We start from the raw sequence: 19,883 nt of genomic DNA on the forward strand, positions 1-19,883 counted from the left end.
AGACGCAGAGCGCTATAGTCAGGAATAACCTACTAATGGACGAGACGCAGAGCGCTATAGTCAGGAATAACCTACTAATGGACGAGACGCAGAGCGCTATAGTCAGGAATAACCTACTAATGGACGAGACGCAGAGCGCTATAGTCAGGAATAACCTACTAATGGACGAGACGCAGAGCGCTATAGTCAGGAATAACCTACTAATGGACGAGACGCAGAGCGCTATAGTCAGGAATAACCTACTAATGGACGAGACGCAGAGCGCTATAGTCAGGAATAACCTACTAATGGACGAGACGCAGAGCGCTATAGTCAGGAATAACCTACTAATGGACGAGACGCAGAGCGCTATAGTCAGGAATAACCTACTAATGGACGAGACGCAGAGCGCTATAGTCAGGAATAACCTACTAATGGACGAGACGCAGAGCGCTATAGTCAGGAATAACCTACTAATGGACGAGACGCAGAGCGCTATAGTCAGGAATAACCTACTAATGGACGAGACGCAGAGCGCTATAGTCAGGAATAACCTACTAATGGACGAGACGCAGAGCGCTATAGTCAGGAATAACCTACTAATGGACGAGACGCAGAGCGCTATAGTCAGGAATAACCTACTAATGGACGAGACGCAGAGCGCTATAGTCAGGAATAACCTACTAATGGACGAGACGCAGAGCGCTATAGTCAGGAATAACCTACTAATGGACGAGACGCAGAGCGCTATAGTCAGGAATAACCTACTAATGGACGAGACGCAGAGCGCTATAGTCAGGAATAACCTACTAATGGACGAGACGCAGAGCGCTATAGTCAGGAATAACCTACTAATGGACGAGACGCAGAGCGCTATAGTCAGGAATAACCTACTAATGGACGAGACGCAGAGCGCTATAGTCAGGAATAACCTACTAATGGACGAGACGCAGAGCGCTATAGTCAGGAATAACCTACTAATGGACGAGACGCAGAGCGCTATAGTCAGGAATAACCTACTAATGGACGAGACGCAGAGCGCTATAGTCAGGAATAACCTACTAATGGACGAGACGCAGAGCGCTATAGTCAGGAATAACCTACTAATGGACGAGACGCAGAGCGCTATAGTCAGGAATAACCTACTAATGGACGAGACGCAGAGCGCTATAGTCAGGAATAACCTACTAATGGACGAGACGCAGAGCGCTATAGTCAGGAATAACCTACTAATGGACGAGACGCAGAGCGCTATAGTCAGGAATAACCTACTAATGGACGAGACGCAGAGCGCTATAGTCAGGAATAACCTACTAATGGACGAGACGCAGAGCGCTATAGTCAGGAATAACCTACTAATGGACGAGACGCAGAGCGCTATAGTCAGGAATAACCTACTAATGGACGAGACGCAGAGCGCTATAGTCAGGAATAACCTACTAATGGACGAGACGCAGAGCGCTATAGTCAGGAATAACCTACTAATGGACGAGACGCAGAGCGCTATAGTCAGGAATAACCTACTAATGGACGAGACGCAGAGCGCTATAGTCAGGAATAACCTACTAATGGACGAGACGCAGAGCGCTATAGTCAGGAATAACCTACTAATGGACGAGACGCAGAGCGCTATAGTCAGGAATAACCTACTAATGGACGAGACGCAGAGCGCTATAGTCAGGAATAACCTACTAATGGACGAGACGCAGAGCGCTATAGTCAGGAATAACCTACTAATGGACGAGACGCAGAGCGCTATAGTCAGGAATAACCTACTAATGGACGAGACGCAGAGCGCTATAGTCAGGAATAACCTACTAATGGACGAGACGCAGAGCGCTATAGTCAGGAATAACCTACTAATGGACGAGACGCAGAGCGCTATAGTCAGGAATAACCTACTAATGGACGAGACGCAGAGCGCTATAGTCAGGAATAACCTACTAATGGACGAGACGCAGAGCGCTATAGTCAGGAATAACCTACTAATGGACGAGACGCAGAGCGCTATAGTCAGGAATAACCTACTAATGGACGAGACGCAGAGCGCTATAGTCAGGAATAACCTACTAATGGACGAGACGCAGAGCGCTATAGTCAGGAATAACCTACTAATGGACGAGACGCAGAGCGCTATAGTCAGGAATAACCTACTAATGGACGAGACGCAGAGCGCTATAGTCAGGAATAACCTACTAATGGACGAGACGCAGAGCGCTATAGTCAGGAATAACCTACTAATGGACGAGACGCAGAGCGCTATAGTCAGGAATAACCTACTAATGGACGAGACGCAGAGCGCTATAGTCAGGAATAACCTACTAATGGACGAGACGCAGAGCGCTATAGTCAGGAATAACCTACTAATGGACGAGACGCAGAGCGCTATAGTCAGGAATAACCTACTAATGGACGAGACGCAGAGCGCTATAGTCAGGAATAACCTACTAATGGACGAGACGCAGAGCGCTATAGTCAGGAATAACCTACTAATGGACGAGACGCAGAGCGCTATAGTCAGGAATAACCTACTAATGGACGAGACGCAGAGCGCTATAGTCAGGAATAACCTACTAATGGACGAGACGCAGAGCGCTATAGTCAGGAATAACCTACTAATGGACGAGACGCAGAGCGCTATAGTCAGGAATAACCTACTAATGGACGAGACGCAGAGCGCTATAGTCAGGAATAACCTACTAATGGACGAGACGCAGAGCGCTATAGTCAGGAATAACCTACTAATGGACGAGACGCAGAGCGCTATAGTCAGGAATAACCTACTAATGGACGAGACGCAGAGCGCTATAGTCAGGAATAACCTACTAATGGACGAGACGCAGAGCGCTATAGTCAGGAATAACCTACTAATGGACGAGACGCAGAGCGCTATAGTCAGGAATAACCTACTAATGGACGAGACGCAGAGCGCTATAGTCAGGAATAACCTACTAATGGACGAGACGCAGAGCGCTATAGTCAGGAATAACCTACTAATGGACGAGACGCAGAGCGCTATAGTCAGGAATAACCTACTAATGGACGAGACGCAGAGCGCTATAGTCAGGAATAACCTACTAATGGACGAGACGCAGAGCGCTATAGTCAGGAATAACCTACTAATGGACGAGACGCAGAGCGCTATAGTCAGGAATAACCTACTAATGGACGAGACGCAGAGCGCTATAGTCAGGAATAACCTACTAATGGACGAGACGCAGAGCGCTATAGTCAGGAATAACCTACTAATGGACGAGACGCAGAGCGCTATAGTCAGGAATAACCTACTAATGGACGAGACGCAGAGCGCTATAGTCAGGAATAACCTACTAATGGACGAGACGCAGAGCGCTATAGTCAGGAATAACCTACTAATGGACGAGACGCAGAGCGCTATAGTCAGGAATAACCTACTAATGGACGAGACGCAGAGCGCTATAGTCAGGAATAACCTACTAATGGACGAGACGCAGAGCGCTATAGTCAGGAATAACCTACTAATGGACGAGACGCAGAGCGCTATAGTCAGGAATAACCTACTAATGGACGAGACGCAGAGCGCTATAGTCAGGAATAACCTACTAATGGACGAGACGCAGAGCGCTATAGTCAGGAATAACCTACTAATGGACGAGACGCAGAGCGCTATAGTCAGGAATAACCTACTAATGGACGAGACGCAGAGCGCTATAGTCAGGAATAACCTACTAATGGACGAGACGCAGAGCGCTATAGTCAGGAATAACCTACTAATGGACGAGACGCAGAGCGCTATAGTCAGGAATAACCTACTAATGGACGAGACGCAGAGCGCTATAGTCAGGAATAACCTACTAATGGACGAGACGCAGAGCGCTATAGTCAGGAATAACCTACTAATGGACGAGACGCAGAGCGCTATAGTCAGGAATAACCTACTAATGGACGAGACGCAGAGCGCTATAGTCAGGAATAACCTACTAATGGACGAGACGCAGAGCGCTATAGTCAGGAATAACCTACTAATGGACGAGACGCAGAGCGCTATAGTCAGGAATAACCTACTAATGGACGAGACGCAGAGCGCTATAGTCAGGAATAACCTACTAATGGACGAGACGCAGAGCGCTATAGTCAGGAATAACCTACTAATGGACGAGACGCAGAGCGCTATAGTCAGGAATAACCTACTAATGGACGAGACGCAGAGCGCTATAGTCAGGAATAACCTACTAATGGACGAGACGCAGAGCGCTATAGTCAGGAATAACCTACTAATGGACGAGACGCAGAGCGCTATAGTCAGGAATAACCTACTAATGGACGAGACGCAGAGCGCTATAGTCAGGAATAACCTACTAATGGACGAGACGCAGAGCGCTATAGTCAGGAATAACCTACTAATGGACGAGACGCAGAGCGCTATAGTCAGGAATAACCTACTAATGGACGAGACGCAGAGCGCTATAGTCAGGAATAACCTACTAATGGACGAGACGCAGAGCGCTATAGTCAGGAATAACCTACTAATGGACGAGACGCAGAGCGCTATAGTCAGGAATAACCTACTAATGGACGAGACGCAGAGCGCTATAGTCAGGAATAACCTACTAATGGACGAGACGCAGAGCGCTATAGTCAGGAATAACCTACTAATGGACGAGACGCAGAGCGCTATAGTCAGGAATAACCTACTAATGGACGAGACGCAGAGCGCTATAGTCAGGAATAACCTACTAATGGACGAGACGCAGAGCGCTATAGTCAGGAATAACCTACTAATGGACGAGACGCAGAGCGCTATAGTCAGGAATAACCTACTAATGGACGAGACGCAGAGCGCTATAGTCAGGAATAACCTACTAATGGACGAGACGCAGAGCGCTATAGTCAGGAATAACCTACTAATGGACGAGACGCAGAGCGCTATAGTCAGGAATAACCTACTAATGGACGAGACGCAGAGCGCTATAGTCAGGAATAACCTACTAATGGACGAGACGCAGAGCGCTATAGTCAGGAATAACCTACTAATGGACGAGACGCAGAGCGCTATAGTCAGGAATAACCTACTAATGGACGAGACGCAGAGCGCTATAGTCAGGAATAACCTACTAATGGACGAGACGCAGAGCGCTATAGTCAGGAATAACCTACTAATGGACGAGACGCAGAGCGCTATAGTCAGGAATAACCTACTAATGGACGAGACGCAGAGCGCTATAGTCAGGAATAACCTACTAATGGACGAGACGCAGAGCGCTATAGTCAGGAATAACCTACTAATGGACGAGACGCAGAGCGCTATAGTCAGGAATAACCTACTAATGGACGAGACGCAGAGCGCTATAGTCAGGAATAACCTACTAATGGACGAGACGCAGAGCGCTATAGTCAGGAATAACCTACTAATGGACGAGACGCAGAGCGCTATAGTCAGGAATAACCTACTAATGGACGAGACGCAGAGCGCTATAGTCAGGAATAACCTACTAATGGACGAGACGCAGAGCGCTATAGTCAGGAATAACCTACTAATGGACGAGACGCAGAGCGCTATAGTCAGGAATAACCTACTAATGGACGAGACGCAGAGCGCTATAGTCAGGAATAACCTACTAATGGACGAGACGCAGAGCGCTATAGTCAGGAATAACCTACTAATGGACGAGACGCAGAGCGCTATAGTCAGGAATAACCTACTAATGGACGAGACGCAGAGCGCTATAGTCAGGAATAACCTACTAATGGACGAGACGCAGAGCGCTATAGTCAGGAATAACCTACTAATGGACGAGACGCAGAGCGCTATAGTCAGGAATAACCTACTAATGGACGAGACGCAGAGCGCTATAGTCAGGAATAACCTACTAATGGACGAGACGCAGAGCGCTATAGTCAGGAATAACCTACTAATGGACGAGACGCAGAGCGCTATAGTCAGGAATAACCTACTAATGGACGAGACGCAGAGCGCTATAGTCAGGAATAACCTACTAATGGACGAGACGCAGAGCGCTATAGTCAGGAATAACCTACTAATGGACGAGACGCAGAGCGCTATAGTCAGGAATAACCTACTAATGGACGAGACGCAGAGCGCTATAGTCAGGAATAACCTACTAATGGACGAGACGCAGAGCGCTATAGTCAGGAATAACCTACTAATGGACGAGACGCAGAGCGCTATAGTCAGGAATAACCTACTAATGGACGAGACGCAGAGCGCTATAGTCAGGAATAACCTACTAATGGACGAGACGCAGAGCGCTATAGTCAGGAATAACCTACTAATGGACGAGACGCAGAGCGCTATAGTCAGGAATAACCTACTAATGGACGAGACGCAGAGCGCTATAGTCAGGAATAACCTACTAATGGACGAGACGCAGAGCGCTATAGTCAGGAATAACCTACTAATGGACGAGACGCAGAGCGCTATAGTCAGGAATAACCTACTAATGGACGAGACGCAGAGCGCTATAGTCAGGAATAACCTACTAATGGACGAGACGCAGAGCGCTATAGTCAGGAATAACCTACTAATGGACGAGACGCAGAGCGCTATAGTCAGGAATAACCTACTAATGGACGAGACGCAGAGCGCTATAGTCAGGAATAACCTACTAATGGACGAGACGCAGAGCGCTATAGTCAGGAATAACCTACTAATGGACGAGACGCAGAGCGCTATAGTCAGGAATAACCTACTAATGGACGAGACGCAGAGCGCTATAGTCAGGAATAACCTACTAATGGACGAGACGCAGAGCGCTATAGTCAGGAATAACCTACTAATGGACGAGACGCAGAGCGCTATAGTCAGGAATAACCTACTAATGGACGAGACGCAGAGCGCTATAGTCAGGAATAACCTACTAATGGACGAGACGCAGAGCGCTATAGTCAGGAATAACCTACTAATGGACGAGACGCAGAGCGCTATAGTCAGGAATAACCTACTAATGGACGAGACGCAGAGCGCTATAGTCAGGAATAACCTACTAATGGACGAGACGCAGAGCGCTATAGTCAGGAATAACCTACTAATGGACGAGACGCAGAGCTCTATAGTCAGGAATAACCTACTAATGGACGAGACGCAGAGCTCTATAGTCAGGAATAACCTACTAATGGACGAGACGCAGAGCTCTATAGTCAGGAATAACCTACTAATGGACGAGACGCAGAGCTCTATAGTCAGGAATAACCTACTAATGGACGAGACGCAGAGCTCTATAGTCAGGAATAACCTACTAATGGACGAGACGCAGAGCTCTATAGTCAGGAATAACCTACTAATGGACGAGACGCAGAGCTCTATAGTCAGGAATAACCTACTAATGGACGAGACGCAGAGCTCTATAGTCAGGAATAACCTACTAATGGACGAGACGCAGAGCTCTATAGTCAGGAATAACCTACTAATGGACGAGACGCAGAGCTCTATAGTCAGGAATAACCTACTAATGGACGAGACGCAGAGCTCTATAGTCAGGAATAACCTACTAATGGACGAGACGCAGAGCTCTATAGTCAGGAATAACCTACTAATGGACGAGACGCAGAGCTCTATAGTCAGGAATAACCTACTAATGGACGAGACGCAGAGCTCTATAGTCAGGAATAACCTACTAATGGACGAGACGCAGAGCTCTATAGTCAGGAATAACCTACTAATGGACGAGACGCAGAGCTCTATAGTCAGGAATAACCTACTAATGGACGAGACGCAGAGCTCTATAGTCAGGAATAACCTACTAATGGACGAGACGCAGAGCTCTATAGTCAGGAATAACCTACTAATGGACGAGACGCAGAGCTCTATAGTCAGGAATAACCTACTAATGGACGAGACGCAGAGCTCTATAGTCAGGAATAACCTACTAATGGACGAGACGCAGAGCTCTATAGTCAGGAATAACCTACTAATGGACGAGACGCAGAGCTCTATAGTCAGGAATAACCTACTAATGGACGAGACGCAGAGCTCTATAGTCAGGAATAACCTACTAATGGACGAGACGCAGAGCTCTATAGTCAGGAATAACCTACTAATGGACGAGACGCAGAGCTCTATAGTCAGGAATAACCTACTAATGGACGAGACGCAGAGCTCTATAGTCAGGAATAACCTACTAATGGACGAGACGCAGAGCTCTATAGTCAGGAATAACCTACTAATGGACGAGACGCAGAGCTCTATAGTCAGGAATAACCTACTAATGGACGAGACGCAGAGCTCTATAGTCAGGAATAACCTACTAATGGACGAGACGCAGAGCTCTATAGTCAGGAATAACCTACTAATGGACGAGACGCAGAGCTCTATAGTCAGGAATAACCTACTAATGGACGAGACGCAGAGCTCTATAGTCAGGAATAACCTACTAATGGACGAGACGCAGAGCTCTATAGTCAGGAATAACCTACTAATGGACGAGACGCAGAGCTCTATAGTCAGGAATAACCTACTAATGGACGAGACGCAGAGCTCTATAGTCAGGAATAACCTACTAATGGACGAGACGCAGAGCTCTATAGTCAGGAATAACCTACTAATGGACGAGACGCAGAGCTCTATAGTCAGGAATAACCTACTAATGGACGAGACGCAGAGCTCTATAGTCAGGAATAACCTACTAATGGACGAGACGCAGAGCTCTATAGTCAGGAATAACCTACTAATGGACGAGACGCAGAGCTCTATAGTCAGGAATAACCTACTAATGGACGAGACGCAGAGCTCTATAGTCAGGAATAACCTACTAATGGACGAGACGCAGAGCTCTATAGTCAGGAATAACCTACTAATGGACGAGACGCAGAGCTCTATAGTCAGGAATAACCTACTAATGGACGAGACGCAGAGCTCTATAGTCAGGAATAACCTACTAATGGACGAGACGCAGAGCTCTATAGTCAGGAATAACCTACTAATGGACGAGACGCAGAGCTCTATAGTCAGGAATAACCTACTAATGGACGAGACGCAGAGCTCTATAGTCAGGAATAACCTACTAATGGACGAGACGCAGAGCTCTATAGTCAGGAATAACCTACTAATGGACGAGACGCAGAGCTCTATAGTCAGGAATAACCTACTAATGGACGAGACGCAGAGCTCTATAGTCAGGAATAACCTACTAATGGACGAGACGCAGAGCTCTATAGTCAGGAATAACCTACTAATGGACGAGACGCAGAGCTCTATAGTCAGGAATAACCTACTAATGGACGAGACGCAGAGCTCTATAGTCAGGAATAACCTACTAATGGACGAGACGCAGAGCTCTATAGTCAGGAATAACCTACTAATGGACGAGACGCAGAGCTCTATAGTCAGGAATAACCTACTAATGGACGAGACGCAGAGCTCTATAGTCAGGAATAACCTACTAATGGACGAGACGCAGAGCTCTATAGTCAGGAATAACCTACTAATGGACGAGACGCAGAGCGCTATAGTCAGGAATAACCTACTAATGGACGAGACGCAGAGCGCTATAGTCAGGAATAACCTACTAATGGACGAGACGCAGAGCGCTATAGTCAGGAATAACCTACTAATGGACGAGACGCAGAGCGCTATAGTCAGGAATAACCTACTAATGGACGAGACGCAGAGCGCTATAGTCAGGAATAACCTACTAATGGACGAGACGCAGAGCGCTATAGTCAGGAATAACCTACTAATGGACGAGACGCAGAGCGCTATAGTCAGGAATAACCTACTAATGGACGAGACGCAGAGCGCTATAGTCAGGAATAACCTACTAATGGACGAGACGCAGAGCGCTATAGTCAGGAATAACCTACTAATGGACGAGACGCAGAGCGCTATAGTCAGGAATAACCTACTAATGGACGAGACGCAGAGCGCTATAGTCAGGAATAACCTACTAATGGACGAGACGCAGAGCGCTATAGTCAGGAATAACCTACTAATGGACGAGACGCAGAGCGCTATAGTCAGGAATAACCTACTAATGGACGAGACGCAGAGCGCTATAGTCAGGAATAACCTACTAATGGACGAGACGCAGAGCGCTATAGTCAGGAATAACCTACTAATGGACGAGACGCAGAGCGCTATAGTCAGGAATAACCTACTAATGGACGAGACGCAGAGCGCTATAGTCAGGAATAACCTACTAATGGACGAGACGCAGAGCGCTATAGTCAGGAATAACCTACTAATGGACGAGACGCAGAGCGCTATAGTCAGGAATAACCTACTAATGGACGAGACGCAGAGCGCTATAGTCAGGAATAACCTACTAATGGACGAGACGCAGAGCGCTATAGTCAGGAATAACCTACTAATGGACGAGACGCAGAGCGCTATAGTCAGGAATAACCTACTAATGGACGAGACGCAGAGCGCTATAGTCAGGAATAACCTACTAATGGACGAGACGCAGAGCGCTATAGTCAGGAATAACCTACTAATGGACGAGACGCAGAGCGCTATAGTCAGGAATAACCTACTAATGGACGAGACGCAGAGCTCTATAGTCAGGAATAACCTACTAATGGACGAGACGCAGAGCTCTATAGTCAGGAATAACCTACTAATGGACGAGACGCAGAGCTCTATAGTCAGGAATAACCTACTAATGGACGAGACGCAGAGCTCTATAGTCAGGAATAACCTACTAATGGACGAGACGCAGAGCTCTATAGTCAGGAATAACCTACTAATGGACGAGACGCAGAGCTCTATAGTCAGGAATAACCTACTAATGGACGAGACGCAGAGCTCTATAGTCAGGAATAACCTACTAATGGACGAGACGCAGAGCTCTATAGTCAGGAATAACCTACTAATGGACGAGACGCAGAGCTCTATAGTCAGGAATAACCTACTAATGGACGAGACGCAGAGCTCTATAGTCAGGAATAACCTACTAATGGACGAGACGCAGAGCTCTATAGTCAGGAATAACCTACTAATGGACGAGACGCAGAGCTCTATAGTCAGGAATAACCTACTAATGGACGAGACGCAGAGCTCTATAGTCAGGAATAACCTACTAATGGACGAGACGCAGAGCTCTATAGTCAGGAATAACCTACTAATGGACGAGACGCAGAGCTCTATAGTCAGGAATAACCTACTAATGGACGAGACGCAGAGCTCTATAGTCAGGAATAACCTACTAATGGACGAGACGCAGAGCTCTATAGTCAGGAATAACCTACTAATGGACGAGACGCAGAGCTCTATAGTCAGGAATAACCTACTAATGGACGAGACGCAGAGCTCTATAGTCAGGAATAACCTACTAATGGACGAGACGCAGAGCTCTATAGTCAGGAATAACCTACTAATGGACGAGACGCAGAGCTCTATAGTCAGGAATAACCTACTAATGGACGAGACGCAGAGCTCTATAGTCAGGAATAACCTACTAATGGACGAGACGCAGAGCTCTATAGTCAGGAATAACCTACTAATGGACGAGACGCAGAGCTCTATAGTCAGGAATAACCTACTAATGGACGAGACGCAGAGCTCTATAGTCAGGAATAACCTACTAATGGACGAGACGCAGAGCTCTATAGTCAGGAATAACCTACTAATGGACGAGACGCAGAGCTCTATAGTCAGGAATAACCTACTAATGGACGAGACGCAGAGCTCTATAGTCAGGAATAACCTACTAATGGACGAGACGCAGAGCTCTATAGTCAGGAATAACCTACTAATGGACGAGACGCAGAGCTCTATAGTCAGGAATAACCTACTAATGGACGAGACGCAGAGCTCTATAGTCAGGAATAACCTACTAATGGACGAGACGCAGAGCTCTATAGTCAGGAATAACCTACTAATGGACGAGACGCAGAGCTCTATAGTCAGGAATAACCTACTAATGGACGAGACGCAGAGCTCTATAGTCAGGAATAACCTACTAATGGACGAGACGCAGAGCTCTATAGTCAGGAATAACCTACTAATGGACGAGACGCAGAGCTCTATAGTCAGGAATAACCTACTAATGGACGAGACGCAGAGCTCTATAGTCAGGAATAACCTACTAATGGACGAGACGCAGAGCTCTATAGTCAGGAATAACCTACTAATGGACGAGACGCAGAGCTCTATAGTCAGGAATAACCTACTAATGGACGAGACGCAGAGCTCTATAGTCAGGAATAACCTACTAATGGACGAGACGCAGAGCTCTATAGTCAGGAATAACCTACTAATGGACGAGACGCAGAGCTCTATAGTCAGGAATAACCTACTAATGGACGAGACGCAGAGCTCTATAGTCAGGAATAACCTACTAATGGACGAGACGCAGAGCTCTATAGTCAGGAATAACCTACTAATGGACGAGACGCAGAGCTCTATAGTCAGGAATAACCTACTAATGGACGAGACGCAGAGCTCTATAGTCAGGAATAACCTACTAATGGACGAGACGCAGAGCTCTATAGTCAGGAATAACCTACTAATGGACGAGACGCAGAGCTCTATAGTCAGGAATAACCTACTAATGGACGAGACGCAGAGCTCTATAGTCAGGAATAACCTACTAATGGACGAGACGCAGAGCTCTATAGTCAGGAATAACCTACTAATGGACGAGACGCAGAGCTCTATAGTCAGGAATAACCTACTAATGGACGAGACGCAGAGCTCTATAGTCAGGAATAACCTACTAATGGACGAGACGCAGAGCTCTATAGTCAGGAATAACCTACTAATGGACGAGACGCAGAGCTCTATAGTCAGGAATAACCTACTAATGGACGAGACGCAGAGCTCTATAGTCAGGAATAACCTACTAATGGACGAGACGCAGAGCTCTATAGTCAGGAATAACCTACTAATGGACGAGACGCAGAGCTCTATAGTCAGGAATAACCTACTAATGGACGAGACGCAGAGCTCTATAGTCAGGAATAACCTACTAATGGACGAGACGCAGAGCTCTATAGTCAGGAATAACCTACTAATGGACGAGACGCAGAGCTCTATAGTCAGGAATAACCTACTAATGGACGAGACGCAGAGCTCTATAGTCAGGAATAACCTACTAATGGACGAGACGCAGAGCTCTATAGTCAGGAATAACCTACTAATGGACGAGACGCAGAGCTCTATAGTCAGGAATAACCTACTAATGGACGAGACGCAGAGCTCTATAGTCAGGAATAACCTACTAATGGACGAGACGCAGAGCTCTATAGTCAGGAATAACCTACTAATGGACGAGACGCAGAGCTCTATAGTCAGGAATAACCTACTAATGGACGAGACGCAGAGCTCTATAGTCAGGAATAACCTACTAATGGACGAGACGCAGAGCTCTATAGTCAGGAATAACCTACTAATGGACGAGACGCAGAGCTCTATAGTCAGGAATAACCTACTAATGGACGAGACGCAGAGCTCTATAGTCAGGAATAACCTACTAATGGACGAGACGCAGAGCTCTATAGTCAGGAATAACCTACTAATGGACGAGACGCAGAGCTCTATAGTCAGGAATAACCTACTAATGGACGAGACGCAGAGCTCTATAGTCAGGAATAACCTACTAATGGACGAGACGCAGAGCTCTATAGTCAGGAATAACCTACTAATGGACGAGACGCAGAGCTCTATAGTCAGGAATAACCTACTAATGGACGAGACGCAGAGCTCTATAGTCAGGAATAACCTACTAATGGACGAGACGCAGAGCTCTATAGTCAGGAATAACCTACTAATGGACGAGACGCAGAGCTCTATAGTCAGGAATAACCTACTAATGGACGAGACGCAGAGCTCTATAGTCAGGAATAACCTACTAATGGACGAGACGCAGAGCTCTATAGTCAGGAATAACCTACTAATGGACGAGACGCAGAGCTCTATAGTCAGGAATAACCTACTAATGGACGAGACGCAGAGCTCTATAGTCAGGAATAACCTACTAATGGACGAGACGCAGAGCTCTATAGTCAGGAATAACCTACTAATGGACGAGACGCAGAGCTCTATAGTCAGGAATAACCTACTAATGGACGAGACGCAGAGCTCTATAGTCAGGAATAACCTACTAATGGACGAGACGCAGAGCTCTATAGTCAGGAATAACCTACTAATGGACGAGACGCAGAGCTCTATAGTCAGGAATAACCTACTAATGGACGAGACGCAGAGCTCTATAGTCAGGAATAACCTACTAATGGACGAGACGCAGAGCTCTATAGTCAGGAATAACCTACTAATGGACGAGACGCAGAGCTCTATAGTCAGGAATAACCTACTAATGGACGAGACGCAGAGCTCTATAGTCAGGAATAACCTACTAATGGACGAGACGCAGAGCTCTATAGTCAGGAATAACCTACTAATGGACGAGACGCAGAGCTCTATAGTCAGGAATAACCTACTAATGGACGAGACGCAGAGCTCTATAGTCAGGAATAACCTACTAATGGACGAGACGCAGAGCTCTATAGTCAGGAATAACCTACTAATGGACGAGACGCAGAGCTCTATAGTCAGGAATAACCTACTAATGGACGAGACGCAGAGCTCTATAGTCAGGAATAACCTACTAATGGACGAGACGCAGAGCTCTATAGTCAGGAATAACCTACTAATGGACGAGACGCAGAGCTCTATAGTCAGGAATAACCTACTAATGGACGAGACGCAGAGCTCTATAGTCAGGAATAACCTACTAATGGACGAGACGCAGAGCTCTATAGTCAGGAATAACCTACTAATGGACGAGACGCAGAGCTCTATAGTCAGGAATAACCTACTAATGGACGAGACGCAGAGCTCTATAGTCAGGAATAACCTACTAATGGACGAGACGCAGAGCTCTATAGTCAGGAATAACCTACTAATGGACGAGACGCAGAGCTCTATAGTCAGGAATAACCTACTAATGGACGAGACGCAGAGCTCTATAGTCAGGAATAACCTACTAATGGACGAGACGCAGAGCTCTATAGTCAGGAATAACCTACTAATGGACGAGACGCAGAGCTCTATAGTCAGGAATAACCTACTAATGGACGAGACGCAGAGCTCTATAGTCAGGAATAACCTACTAATGGACGAGACGCAGAGCTCTATAGTCAGGAATAACCTACTAATGGACGAGACGCAGAGCTCTATAGTCAGGAATAACCTACTAATGGACGAGACGCAGAGCTCTATAGTCAGGAATAACCTACTAATGGACGAGACGCAGAGCTCTATAGTCAGGAATAACCTACTAATGGACGAGACGCAGAGCTCTATAGTCAGGAATAACCTACTAATGGACGAGACGCAGAGCTCTATAGTCAGGAATAACCTACTAATGGACGAGACGCAGAGCTCTATAGTCAGGAATAACCTACTAATGGACGAGACGCAGAGCTCTATAGTCAGGAATAACCTACTAATGGACGAGACGCAGAGCTCTATAGTCAGGAATAACCTACTAATGGACGAGACGCAGAGCTCTATAGTCAGGAATAACCTACTAATGGACGAGACGCAGAGCTCTATAGTCAGGAATAACCTACTAATGGACGAGACGCAGAGCTCTATAGTCAGGAATAACCTACTAATGGACGAGACGCAGAGCTCTATAGTCAGGAATAACCTACTAATGGACGAGACGCAGAGCTCTATAGTCAGGAATAACCTACTAATGGACGAGACGCAGAGCTCTATAGTCAGGAATAACCTACTAATGGACGAGACGCAGAGCTCTATAGTCAGGAATAACCTACTAATGGACGAGACGCAGAGCTCTATAGTCAGGAATAACCTACTAATGGACGAGACGCAGAGCTCTATAGTCAGGAATAACCTACTAATGGACGAGACGCAGAGCTCTATAGTCAGGAATAACCTACTAATGGACGAGACGCAGAGCTCTATAGTCAGGAATAACCTACTAATGGACGAGACGCAGAGCTCTATAGTCAGGAATAACCTACTAATGGACGAGACGCAGAGCTCTATAGTCAGGAATAACCTACTAATGGACGAGACGCAGAGCTCTATAGTCAGGAATAACCTACTAATGGACGAGACGCAGAGCTCTATAGTCAGGAATAACCTACTAATGGACGAGACGCAGAGCTCTATAGTCAGGAATAACCTACTAATGGACGAGACGCAGAGCTCTATAGTCAGGAATAACCTACTAATGGACGAGACGCAGAGCTCTATAGTCAGGAATAACCTACTAATGGACGAGACGCAGAGCTCTATAGTCAGGAATAACCTACTAATGGACGAGACGCAGAGCTCTATAGTCAGGAATAACCTACTAATGGACGAGACGCAGAGCTCTATAGTCAGGAATAACCTACTAATGGACGAGACGCAGAGCTCTATAGTCAGGAATAACCTACTAATGGACAGGACACCCAGAGCTCTATAGTCAGGAATAACCTACTAATGGACGAGACACAGAGCTCTATAGTCAGGAATAACCTACTAATGGACGAGACGCAGAGCTCTATAGTCAGGAATAACCTAATAATGGACAGGACACCCAGAGCTCTATAGGCCACTACTGCTAGCATGACCAGTGAAAAACGAAAATAGTGCAACCGACAGAAATGAGGAGGCTCGGTAGATCTTGTGGGTACACTTTAATTGAGGTTTGTTTTGTCTGGAAAGTGGCTGTGACTAAAACCTTTAAGAATCCGTGGCGCCAATAGGCCACTTACTCAACACAGTTTTTTGTTTTTTTTAAGAGAACAAAAACCAGCAAGTATTAACATATCCAATATATTTTAAGGGGTTGTACGATAATTGCAGGATTTTTTTTTTTTTAAAAAAGCCTGCTTTTCTTTTTAGGAACAGCGCCGCTCTTGTCTTTAGGTTACATATAGTATTGCAGCTTCGCCCCATTTACTTAGGGCTGCTATACCAGACACAGATCATTGACAATAGTGGTGCTGTTTCTAGACACAAGGTAGACCTTTTATTAATCTTGTTTAACCCCTTCTAGACAATAAGTCAGTGCACAGGCCCAGCTGAGACACTCTAGTAGTATTTATTATAGAGCACACGAGACCAGACTTTCCTCTTTGCAGTACTTTTCAGAAATGCCTCAATGGCCCCAAGTTCTATTTCATTTCTCCTAATATCAGACCCTGTCATATCTGTTACCTGCGATTACATATAAAAGAATGAATATTACCTGCAAGACATCAGATCAGCGTCTGCTGCAATCTGGGCCGACTATAAACTTGAGGTGCTGGGCATGTGTCTGGCATACGACGGCACAGTCACCGGCTACCTGAACGCAGCTATATAATGCGGGGTCCTGGTTAACCTAGTTCCAGATGCCACTCACGGGTGGGCATAGATGTGGTGATAATGATGGGACCCTTTGACCATCTTTACTAGACCAGGTATGTATAAGGCAGAAGAATGATCCGCTCTGTGAAGAGAATATACATGAACCATATTTATAACACTGGGGAAACCCATTCCCATTACTGTGCATGTCTTTCAGGGTGTACCCCATTATACCAGGGTTCAACACAAACATATCAGTACACTGGTTGGGTCAGAGGCAAGACTTCATGTCTATGGAGAGCGGGCACAGGATCCCACTGTGCCCGCTATAGAACTGGAACATGGGTACAGAACAAGACAGGGCATCTGCATGGGATACAAGAACTGGACAATGGGCACAGGACACACTACGTATGTGGTAGGACATTGGGCTTGGAGGGACAGCACCCACCTTGCACGGAAAGAGGACAGCAGAGGCCACCTTCTCCATCGCCAGATTCCGGATGCTGGGGGTGAGGGACGCCCTACATGAGGGGCAGCAGCTCAGCTTCTGGCGGCATTGGTTACACACAAGGTGCCCAGCCTGGCACTGCAGGATGGGGGGTAAGACATAGTCAAAGCATACCGGGCACTCGAACAGAGACGTCAGTTCGTGGTGCTGCTGCTGCTGTTGTTGTTGGGACACCTGCCCCGAGATCGCCGCTGCCGCCGCCGGTGACGTTGGAGGGGCGGCAGGGCCCGACGCAGCGGAGATCGTGGTGCTGGTGACCGCAGGGGATGGAGTATGTGGTGGTGGCGGCGGCTTCTGTTTACCGCAGGGTTTGCTAGCACAGGGTCCGGCGGAGGACGGGCGGCTCATGTCGGTCCGAATCAACCATGGAACTTGGCGGAGCGCTTCAGAGAAACAGAGAGGAAACTTCCCGAGACTGGAGGAAAGGGAAGAACGACTCAACAACCGCAGCGAATCCCCATCAACAGACAGCGAGCCCCGTCACTCTGCTCCACAACAGTCCTCCCCCTCCAGCGCTGACAGCAGCGACACGGCGGAGACGGCCCACGGCTCTGCCTACCTTCTGGAACATTGTCACACGTCATCTCCACTGACGTAACCGCCGCCATGTGTGAGAGGAGCTGAATACTGAGGGGGCGTGACTAGCCTCTGAGGATGTGACGTCTGCTGTCAGCGTGACGAAGTTTTCAGGCGGGGAAAGCGTATTGACGGCGCTGTTGCGACTCGGTCGCGTCTACGTCACGTGTTACAGACCAGTCACATGACGCTCTGTTTTCTTCCTACTAGTCAGTGCAGAGCTGGAAGAAGCCGCGTGGTAGACTGCGCTATGTCTGACCTCGCAGGGGGTGTATGGAGGGGAACTTTCTGAACAGATGCTGTAGTGTTGTGGGGGTTATATGGTGGAGCAAGGGGGACGGGCCTATGTATGAGGTTTTCGTTACGTGGGGTTAATGTGTTTTATGGAGGGTTCTGGTTCTGTACGGGTTAAAACGTGGTTCGAGTGGGAAGCTAGTGATGATGCATTACATGGTGTATAGAGTAGTGGGGGTTAATATGCTGTGCGTGGGATGGAGGCTCTGGTATAGTGGGGGTTAAAGGAGTTGACTTTATGTATAAAACTGGTAATCATACAGTCTACTCCTATGCATGTATTACAAGTTCCGCTCACATTCCTTTCTTAGGGTATGTTCACACAGCCTTTTTTTTTAGCATTGGAAAATGCCTCTATTTTGCCTCCCGTTGTTTTTAGTGTGAATCAGCGCCATAGGCCACACAGTACTATATTTTAAAGAGGCTCTGTCACCAGATTCTCAAATCCCTATCTCCTATTGCATGTGATCGGCGCTGCAATGTAGATAACAGTAACGTTTTTTTTTGTTTTTTTAAAACGTTCATTTTTGGCTAAGTTATGAGCTATTTTATATATATATGCAAATGAGCTTTGAAATGGACAACTGGGCGTGTTTTTATTCGTATGTCCAACTGGGCGTGTATTGTGTTTTTAACTGGGCGTGTTTACTTGTTTTACTAACTGGGCGTTGTGAATAGAAGTGTGTGACGCTGACCAATCAGTGACCAATCACCATCATACACTCCTCTCCATTCATTTACACAGCAGCATCACGTTCTTATTAGAACGATGTGCAGCCACATACACAAGTGTCCTGATAATGAATACACATGACCTCCAGCCTGGACGTCATGTGTACTCAGAATCCTGACACTTTGGAATCTTTTCTGTGAGATTCCAGCAAGCCACGCGTAATCTCGTGAGTATACGAGGTAAACGAGATTTAGTTTCCCTTGCTGGAAATCTCGCAGAAAAGATTCAGAAGTGTCAGGATTCTGAATACACATGACGTCCAGGCTGGATTTCATGTGTATTCATTATCAGGACACTTGTGTATGTGGCTGCACATCGTTCTAGTAAGAACACTATGTGCTGTGTAAATGAATGGAGAGGAGTGCATGATGCTGATTGGTCACTGATTGGTCGGCGTCACACACTTCTATTCACAACGCCCAGTTAGTAAAACAAGTAAACACGCCCAGTTAGAAACACAATACGCGCCCAGTTGGACATACGAACAAAAACACGCCCAGTTGTCCATTTCAAAGCTCATTTGCATATATATAAAATAGCTC

General features: G+C 46.6%; 1 protein-coding gene across 1 annotated transcript in view; it reads right to left on the reverse strand.

Moving 5' to 3' along the window:
• SIAH2 (siah E3 ubiquitin protein ligase 2) overlaps positions 1 to 18,424 on the reverse strand; it is a 39,770-nt gene extending 21,346 nt beyond the window's left edge. The window contains exon 1 of the mRNA XM_075861496.1: positions 17,679 to 18,424. Within this exon, the coding sequence (XP_075717611.1) occupies positions 17,679 to 18,086 (408 nt within the window). The 5' untranslated portion in view covers positions 18,087 to 18,424. The remainder of the gene's footprint in view (positions 1 to 17,678) is intronic.
• Positions 18,425 to 19,883: the final 1,459 nt, after the last annotated feature.

Source organism: Rhinoderma darwinii, chromosome 4 (genome assembly GCF_050947455.1).
Source record: "Rhinoderma darwinii isolate aRhiDar2 chromosome 4, aRhiDar2.hap1, whole genome shotgun sequence".
Classification (NCBI taxonomy): Eukaryota; Metazoa; Chordata; class Amphibia; order Anura; family Rhinodermatidae; genus Rhinoderma; species Rhinoderma darwinii.